General features: G+C 61.3%; 2 protein-coding genes across 2 annotated transcripts; one reads left to right on the top strand and one right to left on the bottom strand.

Moving 5' to 3' along the window:
• The first annotated feature begins 940 nt into the window (after positions 1-940).
• On the top strand, positions 941-5,510 carry LOC136045590 (guanine nucleotide-binding protein-like 3-like protein). Its single transcript, XM_065731596.1, is given in 17 exon segments — positions 941-953; positions 1,022-1,059; positions 1,820-1,912; positions 2,008-2,068; positions 2,071-2,123; positions 2,215-2,289; positions 2,390-2,525; positions 2,615-2,718; positions 3,170-3,314; positions 3,732-3,819; positions 3,926-4,103; positions 4,483-4,625; positions 4,700-4,836; positions 4,913-5,013; positions 5,098-5,139; positions 5,141-5,275; positions 5,390-5,510. Coding segments are annotated over 17 exon segments (1,575 nt in total). The 3' UTR covers positions 5,423-5,510.
• A 455-nt stretch (positions 5,511-5,965) lies between these two features.
• Positions 5,966-10,375, bottom strand: ITIH6 (inter-alpha-trypsin inhibitor heavy chain family member 6). Its single transcript, XM_065731599.1, is given in 14 exon segments — positions 5,966-6,190; positions 6,267-6,638; positions 6,733-6,846; positions 6,941-6,979; positions 7,104-7,127; positions 7,212-7,238; positions 7,343-8,458; positions 8,461-8,758; positions 8,831-8,947; positions 9,157-9,311; positions 9,380-9,600; positions 9,670-9,780; positions 9,881-10,035; positions 10,127-10,375. Coding segments are annotated over 14 exon segments (3,057 nt in total). The 5' UTR covers positions 10,211-10,375; the 3' UTR covers position 5,966.
• Positions 10,376-10,493: the final 118 nt, after the last annotated feature.

Raw genomic sequence — 10,493 nt, 5'->3', positions numbered from 1 at the left:
AGGTTGGGGACACACGGGGATTTGGGAACATGGGGTGGAGACACGGGTTTTAGAGACCGGTGAGGGTTGGGGGGACCTGGGGTTGGAGATAAGAGATGGGAACACACAAATGCCACGGAGCTGGGGGGGGAGGGGTGGCATGGAGAACTGGGGTGTGGGGGTACACAGCGCCGTGGGGTTGGATACTTACGGGGATACGGGAACGTGGGGTGGGGGACGCTGTGGGCTGACGGCGCCGTGATGCTGCGCCCCACACATGCTGCTGCTCGCCATCCAGGAGTGCTCCGAGGGCTTCGGGCTGGCGTAGCCCCGGCCCCGCCTATAAATATATATATATATTTTTCGGTTCCGTTGGCTTTTTTTTTTTCCCAGTTTTTATTTTATTTTTGGTTGGTTTTTTTTTTTTCTTCTTGTTCTGTTTTTTTTTTCCTTTATAGTTTTTTTTTCTTTTTTTTTTGTTTGTTTTTTGTGAGGTTGAGTTCTTATGGGGGGGGGGGGGGCTTCCCCAGTCCCTTCGCCCTCTTTTTTTTCTTTCTTTTTTTTTTTTTTTGTGGGGGGGGGGGGGGGAGGGTGGGTTGGGGGTGGTTCCAAGGAAAGAGGAAAAAAAAAAGGAAAAAAAAAATGATATAAAAAGCAGCGGCTCGGCCCCTCCCCCGCCCCAAAGTGAGAGGAAAAAAAAAAGTTTAAAAAAGGAAGAAAAAAAAAAAAGAAAAAAATACAAAAAAAGAAAAAAGGAATAAAAAAAGTGCACTCTTGTTAAGGGCCGTCCCCGCTCGTTTGTGGGGGTGTGGGCGCCGCCATGTTGGGCGCGGCGCAGCGTGTGACGTCACTGGCGCGACGCCGCTGAGGATGAGAACTAAGGGGGGAGTGGCTTGAGGTAGTCGCGCCGGAAGTGACGACGCGGCGAGGCGGAAGCGAGCAGAGCGGCGTGGGCACAGCCATGACCCGGTCCCGTGCGTCCCGGGGGGCGGCGGGAGGGGGTCCGGGGGGTTTCCACCCGTGACACTGCCGCTCCCCGCAGGGCGACGGCGGGAGGCGGCCCGCGGGAGGCGGCTGCAGGTGAGAGCGGGCCGGAGCACCGCGGAATTTTGGGCGTCTCCCTCCAGAATGGGATCTCCCCCCCCCCCCCCAAACGACGGCGCCGTTTTCCTCTCTGATGGTTCTGGTTGTCCCCCTCCCCCCCCCGACTGCTCCAATTCCCCTTAAACTCATTCAGTTCCCCAAAACTCATTCAGTTCCCCCCCCGGATTCCACTAGTTCCACCCATCCGGTCCAGACTGCTCTAAAGTGGGATTCCACCCCCAGAAGTGCTCTGGTTCCCTCCTCCCCCTCACACACGGTATGAAAATGTGTCTCCCGTGCTGATTCGGACTCGTCAAACTGGGATCGTCTCTCCCCCAACACAGTGGTCCAGTTTCCTCCAAACCGATCGGGTTTCTCCTGGAACTTGGCCATTTTCCTCCTGAACTGGGATCGTTCCCCTGAGTTTGCTCAGATACCTCCGAAACGGGGCTGGCCTTTCCCCAAATCATCCCGTTTTCCCCCAAGAACTGGCCCAGATCCCGCTCTCCCCCCAGACTGGTCAGGTTTCCCCCTAAAATTGTGATTCCTCCCCCCAGAGCTCTGACTTTATCCTCTATAAAACTGGTCCAGTTCCTCCTCAAACGTGGGTAATTTCCTCCTAAACTGAGATTTGTCCCCTTCCCAGTCTGCACCCCTTATAACCGGTCCGGATCCCTTCCCAGCCAGCTCCATTTTCCCCAGAACAGGCATTGTTTCCCCCCTCTCACCCCCAACCTGGGCCCGTCCCACCTTGCAGGGCAAAGCCGCGGGGAAGAAGGACCCGGGGGTGCCGCGGTTGGGTCGCTTCGCCGCCCACGTGGAGCAGCAGAGCCAGAAGAGGCAGAAAAGGGTAACGCTGAAACACAGGAAAGAAAAAGCAAGTGAGTCCTGGGGTGAACACACCTCAAAAATGATGCTTCCCCCCCACCACCACCCCCCCCGCAGGCGGCTGAGGCGCAGCGGCGGCAGGATGCGGCGCGGGAGGCGGTGGTGGAGCAGCGGCGCAGCCTGGGGGGCTGCAGGAGGATGCTCTGCAGAGGCAGAGGGATTTTGAGCAAAAAGTGAGCGAGTTTTGGGCTTGTTTCCACACCCCCCCGCCCCCCCCGCTGTGGGATCCCTCCCTCTGTACTGGGTAGTATTGGGGTATTTTAGAAGGAGGTAGCAGCGAGAGCTGGGGATGCGCAGGGAGAGGCGGCGCTGCGGCAGTACGGGCGGGAGCTGCGGAAGGTGAGCACTGGGTTTTCTTTGGTGGGGGGGCTTAAAAAAGTCTGATTTTTGGGGGGGGTGTGAACGCTGAATTGCATTGTTGTTTTTGGGGGGGGGGGAGGTGTTGGAGGCGGCTGATGTGGTGTTGGAGGTGTTGGATGCCCGGGACCCCCAGGGTTGTCGCAGCCCGCAGCTGGAAGCGGCCGTGCGCCGAGCCGGGAGCCGGCAACGCCTGGTGCTCGTCCTCAACAAGATCGGTACGAAGCGGGGGAGGGGAGGGGAGGGGGCACGCACACCCCCACGCAGCACGGTGACAACGCTGTGTCACCCCTGTCCCTCCCTCCAGACCTGGTGCCGCGGGACGTGGTGGCCGCGTGGCTGAAGTATCTCCGCACCGAGTTCCCCACCGTGGCCTTCAAGGCGTCCACGCAGCAGCAGAGCCGCAACCTGGTGGGGACCCAAAATAAATGGGGGGGAGGGAGATGGTGGTCCCGTGTCACCCGGAGTCCCTTTGTCACCCAGCATTGCGTACTGACACTTGGTGGTGTCCTTTTGTCACCCACTCTCCCTTTGTCACTTGTTACCCCGAGTCTCTTTGTCACCTGGCAGTATCCTGTTGTCATCTGCTGTCACCCAACTGTGTCCTGTTGTCACCCAGTGTTCGCTTGTTGCCTGATGTCCATTTGTCACCCAACTGTGTCCTGTTGTCACCCTGTGTTCGCTTGTTGCCTGGTGTCCATTTGTCACCCAGCAGTGTCCTGTGGTCACCCATTGTCCCTTTGTCACCCAGAATCCCCTTGCTACCCACTGTTCTCCCTCCCGGAGTCCTCCCTTTGTCACCCGTTGTCACTGGGTGGTGTCCCCACGTCATGTTACCTGCTGTCCCCTTGTCCCCCCGCAGAAGCAGAGCCGTGTGCCGGTGACGGCCGCCCCGGAGGAGGTGTTGGCCGGCAGCGGTTGTGTGGGGGCCGACTGTCTGCTGCGGGTGTTGGCCAACTACAGCCGTTCTCAGGAGGTGAAGACAGCCATCACTGTGGGTGTCGTGGGTGAGTGAGGCCTCAGGACCCTCCCCAGCGTTTGGGGGTCTCTCTGACACCCCCAATTCCCTACTGACCCCCGATTTCCCACCCCTGCGGCCCCCAGTTTCCCCCTTGACTCCCAGTTCTTCACCTCTTCAACACTCAGTTCCCCACCAACCCCCGAGTCTCCATTCCTTTGACCCCCACTTTCACCTCTGACCTCCACAATTCCCCATCTCTTCAACACTCACTTTCCCCTGACTCCTATTCTCCACTCCTTAGACCCTCAGTGTCCCCTCTGCCCCCCAATTCCCCATTCCTTTGACCCCTAATTCCACACCGACCCCCAGTTCCACACCTCTCTGACCTGCAGTTTTGCCCTTGGTCCCCCAGTTGCCCCTTTGACCCCTAATTCCCCCCCTTGACCCCCACTTCGCCCCCCAGGGTACCCCAACGTGGGTAAGAGCAGCCTCATCAACAGCCTCAAGCGGAGCCGGGTGTGCGTGGTCGGTGCGGTGCCAGGGGTCACCAGGTAAAGCTGTTTCTCTAAGGGAGGGGCTGACACAAGCTGCCCCCACCCCCCCCCTTTTTTCTCCCCCAAGGAAGGGGTCAGTAGAAGTCCCTCCCCACCCTCCCAGGTGCCTGCAGACAGTGCAGCTGGACCGCCACATCCAGCTGTTGGATTGCCCCGGTGTTGTCATGGAGACGGGGGCCCCCACCGCCGCTGCCCCACTCCGAGGGGCTCTGGCCCCACAGCGCCTGCGGGACCCCCTGACCCCTGCCGCTGCCATCCTGCGGCGCTGCCCCCCCGAGCAGGTGGGTTTAGCCCCATTGTTATCAGACTTGGGGGGGGTGGGGGGGGGCCTCTGGGACGGCTTGGGGAGCGTCTCAGCGCCGTTGCTGTGGGGTTTGAGGGTGTCTGGGGGTCCTCAGCTGCATTACTGTGGGGTTTGGGAGTGTCATGGGGGGGCCTCAGCTCCATTGCTTGTGGGGTTTGGGGATGCTTGGGGATGGGGGAGGTTCAGTCCCACTGCTAAGGGCCACGGGGATATCAGTGGGAGTTAGGAATGTTTTGGGAGGATCTCAGCCCCATTGCTGTGGTGGTTGGGGGTTCCTGTGGGACTCGGCCCCACTGCCATAGGGAGGTCCCCATCACTGTGGCAATGGGGTGACCAAGGTCCCCATCCCCCACCAGCTGAGCCAGCTCTATGGGGTGCCCCCCTGCCCCGACCCCCGGCAGTTCCTGGCCCACCTGGCCCGCCGGCAGGGCCGCCTCCGTCCGGGGGGGCTCCCGGACCCCCACGCTGCCGCCGTGGCTCTGCTGCACGACTGGACCAGGTGAGAAGCGTGACAACATATAGGGGGGAGGCTCTGTACCCTAAAACCCCATAATTCACCCCAAAACCTCACAGCGGGAAGATCTCTTACTACACACACCCCCCCAAGCGCGACGAGGTTGGGGTGCAGCTGGAGGCACAGATCCTGCAATCAATGGGGCCGGAGCTCGACCTCGAGGCTCTGGAGAGGGGTGACGCTGAGGCACTGGCGGGTGAGAATTGGGGGGATTTTACCCCCAAAACTGGTCCCCTGCTCGTCTCCGTTGCACTGACCTGGTCCCGTTGTAGCGGTTCCGGAGGTGGTGACGGGCATTGAGATGTCCCCGTGTGTTCCTGAGGAGGAGACCATGGACGACAGCCACGAGCAGGACAACGGGGACGACCTGGAGGTATGGGAATAAAAAAATGGGGTGAATATGGGGTTTTCTTTTAGGGTTTGGAGGTTGTTCTTATGGGGTCCCCTCCTCCCCCAGCTCGGTGCAGTGACAGTGGAGCTGAAGGCACGAACGAAGGCCGGGGGAGGGGGGGAAGAGGAGGACCCCCCGCCCCGTGCCCCACGTTTGGAGGAGGTGGCTGCACTCCCCCCACTGCTGCAGGGCCAGGGGCTGGCGGCTGCTGGCAAACGTAGGAAAAAGCTGCAAAAAAGAGCAGGTGAGCAGAAAAAAACCCACAATTTTTGTGAGTTGTCCCTTTTCTTCATCTCTCCCCCCCCAAAAAAACACCCCCACAACTGTGACCGTGTTCCCCCCGGCCCTTCCCCACCAGAAAAAATCGCCACCAAGCTCTCGGAGACGCTGATGTCAGCCATGCAGTTCTGAGGATGGAGGTTTATTTTTGTATGGAATGGTTCGAAAGCAGCGTTGGCAATAAAAGTACACGTGGAGCTGGGGTGTCAAGGTCTGGAAATTTTTTGGGGGGGGGGTGTTACAGAGAGGGGTCCCCCATTTCTTGACAGAGTTTGGTGGGGCAGGTCACCTCATTTCAGCACTCCAGAAGTTGGTGGTGGCTTTGGGGTCTCCCCATGCCCCAGAGGTGTGAGGATTTTTGTAGCCCTGGGGTCCCCATATCTGTGGGATTGGTGGTGGATGTGGGGTCCCTATGAGTTCCTGGGGACAGTGATGGCCCTGGGGTTCTTCTCACATCCGTGGGGTTGGTGGCAGCTGTGACATCCCATGTCACATATCCATAGAGTTGGTGGGGGCCTTGGGGTCACCCCAGGGTCCACAGTGACACTGGTCACTGCCGGGGGAGACCCCTCTCTTGTGTCCCAGGTCTGGAGGTGACCGTGGAATCCCCTCCCCCCCTTCAGAGTCCCCCATCCGTGGGGAGAGCGGTGACAATCTCAGGCTGACAGCAGAGAGGGGGACAGGAAATCCCCATAGGGCCCCCCCAGCAGCACGGGGGCTTTGGAACGTGGGACCAACCAACAGTGGCCGGGCCGGGCTGTCCCCTGTGCCGCCTGCAGCTCCTTTGTCACCAGCGTGGCCGTCACCATCACCTCACCCCGGGATATCCGCACCGTTCCCAGTGTCCCCAGTGGGGACAGCCGGATACCCCGCAAGCGGCCTATGGGAAAGGGGACAGGTGTCACCCCGCTCTCCAGGTGACACTGCCACCCCGTGGGGTGGAGGACAGCACTCACCCAACAGCCCGCCGGTCCTCGGGGACAACCCGCTGCCGTTGGTGACGTAGAAGCCGAGGTGGTCACGCTGCAGCGCGCCGGGTCGGCTGTAGCGGTGACGCAACACCAGCAGTTCCAAGCTGGGACCCCATTGGAGGTGGAGGCGGCCCCCCAGCCCCAAAACCAGCATCACGGGGGGGAGGTGGAGTTGGGTGGGATGGGAGAAGGGCAGGGAAATGGGGGCACCCTCCCCGGTCACACGGACCCCATGGAGGGTGACTGCGATAACGACGGTGGCGCCCGAAATGGTGACAGCGTCGAAAAAGGTGCGGGGACGCGACGGGGTGCTCGGCCAGGATGGGGCACCCACCAGGTGCCCACGGACCGTCAGCCCTATCAAGTCGGTTGGGGTGGGGGGGGGAAATAGGGTGAATTCCCCCCTCCCCTGCATTTCAGGGGCTCCTCACAGGTTTGTGGGGGTCCTCACCCAGCGATGGGTCAGTCAGCAGCTGCAGGATGTCTCCGGGGCGACCATCAAGGGTGAAGCAGAGAGGAAACGGTGTGCCCTGAATGTGGGCCACGAAGTGGGGGTCTCCATCCACTGTGGGGAAAGTGGGGGAAAGGGGTTGGAGGGGTCATTTAGAACCCCCCGTAACCCCTTTGGTAACCCCCCTTACTCTCCTTTGTCCACTTACCCGAGGCAGAAAAGGTGAAGAATGTGGGGCTGGAAGAAGCTGGTGAAAAAGGGGAGATGCATGGGGGGGCTGCAGATCCCCATGTTTCTGGTGCTGTGCCCCTCTCCCCAATCCTGGGGTACTTCTGTGCCCCCTCCCTTTTTTATAGCATCCTGCAACTCACCCACATCAACATCATGGGTAAGGTCTGGAAGAGAAATGAGTAACTGGAGGGGGGAGGGGCTGTGGTGTGCCCCCCTCCCAGATTTTAGGGGTGTGAGGGGGCTGTTACCTGTGGCATCTTCGTCATCAGGGAGCCCTGGGTCAGGGAGAATGAGACAGAAGTGAGAATGGGGGGGGGGAAGGGGTTAGGCCACAAAAAGGGGAGAATTTAGGGTTCTGTTATTGGGAGGCAGAGCCCACCTGTGGGTGTGAGGACAACGTAGATGGGGGGGTTAAGGGACTCCACGAATTCCTCGTCCCCCACCCCAGGCGCCATCAGCTCGGCCTCATCTGTCTGCAGCAGCACCGCATCCCCGGGGCCACGGGGCAGCCTGGGATCCCCCCACGACGCTGGGGGCACCCAGAGTTGGGGGGGGACCTGTGGCTGCACAGTGGGGGGCACCGTGTTCCCCATCACCGTGTGGTCCCTGAGTTCTGCCTGCGCTGTAGCAGTGGCAGTGACAGCTCCGTCCGGTGTCCCTGTGACAGCCAGTGTCACCGTGGGGCTGGGGGTGGCAGTGGTGATGCTCGGAGGGGACGTCAGTCCTCCGTCACCCGGAGTCACCACCACGAGGGAGGTGAAGGGGGTGACAAAGTGATAGCGGAGGGACAGCTCGGTGGCCTCAGTGGCGAGCTGGCGGCGCACGGCTGTGCTGTTGGCACCCAGCTGTGCCCGCAGCAGCTCCTGGATGGTGACATACGCCCACAGGCGGTGGACAAAGCCACCGAGCAGCACAGCCGGGCGCCGGGGACAGCCAGGTGGCAGCTCAGTGACATTGGCCGCCACCACCTCGGTGTCAGCATGGAGCTCACCGTTGTTGCCTTGTCCGGATGCTTGGACGCGGAGCCGCTCCGTGCCCGGTTCCAATCTCCCGGCCACCACCAGCTCAGAGCCTTGGAAATAACCAGGGAAAAGCTTTGGGGTGACGTGCTGTGCCATCGCAGAGGGGTAGGTGAGCTCCACGTCCCACAAGAGCGGGCTGTCGATCTCCCGAACAACGTCAGCGAGGCGGAAGGCGGCGTCAGCTTCCTCGGGGACGTGCTGTGCTGTTCCCCCGCTGGCAGCAGCGAGCCGACGCAGCAGGGCCAAGTCAGCATCGTCCCCAAAAGCCAAGCCAAAAAGGAGTGCAGAGGAAGGGGAGAGGGCACGGCGGGCGTTGGAGAGGATGCGGGGGACGTTGGTCACCCCTGCAGTGGGCTCGCCGTCTGTCAGGAGGAGCAAGAGAGGGACACAGGGCTCCTCGGCCGGGCGGTGAAGGAGAGCGGCCGCCACCTGTAGCGCGTGGTTGATGTCGGTCCCTGAGGGAACAGCGGGGCAGGAGGTGAAGGTGTGTGACAAGGTGGCCACGTTGCACGCACTCGCAGCCGTGTGACAGCACAGCGATGCGTTGCGCACGCAGTGACGCTCACGCGGCGTGAGACACAGCGTCCACGGTGGTACTCACAACCATCGGCCTGAAGGGCGTCGACGTAGCGGGTGGCACTGCGGACGAAGGACGCGGTGGCCGGGACGGAGCCGTCCTCCCTCCACACACAGGCGGCCTCGGCGAAGGCCACGATGTTGAAGCGGTCGCGGGGCCGCAGGTCACGGAGGATGGAGCGCATGGCCGCCTTGGTCTGTGGGTGAACATGGCAGAGTGAAAGTGGGGACGCAGCAAGAAACGGGGTCTGCGGGGCGTCCGGCGCTACCTGCTCGAGCTTGGTGCCCGACATGGAGCCGCTGACGTCGATCACGAAGACAATGTCCTTTGGGATGGGGGACAGCCCAGCGGGAGCGAAGAAGTGGACAAAGTGTCCATCGTACAGCTAGAGGACAAGTGGGGGCAGCCTGAGGACAGCCTCACCCCCACCCCACAGCGTTCCCATCCCCAGGCCAGCCTGAGGACAGCACCCCCATCCCCATCTCTGGGACAGCCTGAGGACAGCCTCACCCCCACCCCACAGCGTCCCCATCCCCAGAGCAGCCTGAGGACAGGCTCACCCCCACCCCACAGCATCCCCATCCATCCTCACACCTCCACATCCCCTGCAGCATCACGCCGGGCCACGTCATACTCCACCACGAAGTCACTGATGACACCAAGAGCCGCCTGTTCCTGCGGGGTGGGTGCGAACGCGACACGGGCGCAGTGTGTCCCCTTCTCTACCCGGACAGACGGCGTCACCCGCCCTGCGGGGTGGAGGCGGTGGCATCAGGACACTGTCACCGGGGCAGAGGGGACCACATCACAGCCGTACCTCTGAGCAGGGGCAGCACACGGAGCTCAGCGATGCCGGCCCGCTCGGCGATGCTCAGCTCGACGCGGAGCTCGGCTACGACACGGTGGGGGTGGAGGCGGACGGTGTAGCGGTACGTGCCCAAGCGCCGCCGCAGCAGCTCCTCGTAGCACAGCTCAAAGGCCGCATCCCCGCCGGCTGCCACGGAGACCGTCACGTGGAAGCGCTGGGTTTCCTTCTCTCTGTGCAGCGGGAGGGAAGCGTCACGGCCGCCCTCACGTGTTGACATATCCACCCTTCCCAGCGCTCACTTGGTGCCAACGTGGGCAGCTGTCCTGCCCTGCCGGCGGGCTGCTTCGTACAGCTCCCGTGCCCGGTGTTTCTCCATCACCTCAGCCTGGTGGGCCTTGCCATCGACCAGCCTGGCAGGAAACATAAGCTGTGCATGGCTGCCTCTTGTCACCCAGTGAAGCGACACAGGGGCCGTACTGCCACGCAGCCCTTCCTCCTCCACCTCCTTACACGGTGAAGTTGGTGATGAAGGCAGCAGGCGGAAGGTCCAGGTGGAAGGCAGCGTGGCGCGGGACGGGGTCGGGGTTGCTCACAGTGCTGCACACACAGGTGGAAGCGTAGCGGGAAACGATGGTGGCACTCACACCAAAGCTCGTCATCGGCAGCTGGGAGCGAGGGGCAGCATCAAAACCCCTCCCACAGCCCCACAGCTCGTTCCCCTCCCCGTAATTAACTCATTAACGCATCTGTGCTCACCTCTGGGCCGAGGCAGAGAGCAGGGGTGGGCAGGAGCAGGGGCAGCACCCAGCACCAAGCCCAGGCACTGCACAGCTCCTCCATGCTGACTTTACTCCTCGCCCTTCCCCACAGCAGCTCACCGTCTGTTTTTTTTTTTTTCTCTCTTTATTTTTTCCCCCTTTCTGTTTTCTTTTTTCCATTTCCCTTCGTGCCACAAACGCTGCATTCACCGGGCACAAGCCGGGCTTGTCTGCAGGCTGGAGAAGAGCCAGGAACCTGCAAAAAGAAGCAAAAACAAAACGCCCACGAGAACCTGTGACCGGTTCCTTATTTATTTTTCCCCTCTTGCTTTTATTTATTTATTTAATTATTTTTCAATATTTAT

The sequence above is a fragment of the Cyrtonyx montezumae genome, unplaced genomic scaffold, assembly GCF_038088225.1.
Source record: "Cyrtonyx montezumae isolate F1298 unplaced genomic scaffold, pur_monq_1.0 scaffold_141, whole genome shotgun sequence".
In the NCBI taxonomy this organism is placed as follows: domain Eukaryota; kingdom Metazoa; phylum Chordata; class Aves; order Galliformes; family Odontophoridae; genus Cyrtonyx; species Cyrtonyx montezumae.
The sequence above is the reverse complement of the archived record's forward strand: the minus strand, read 5'-3'. Positions and strand labels throughout refer to the sequence as shown.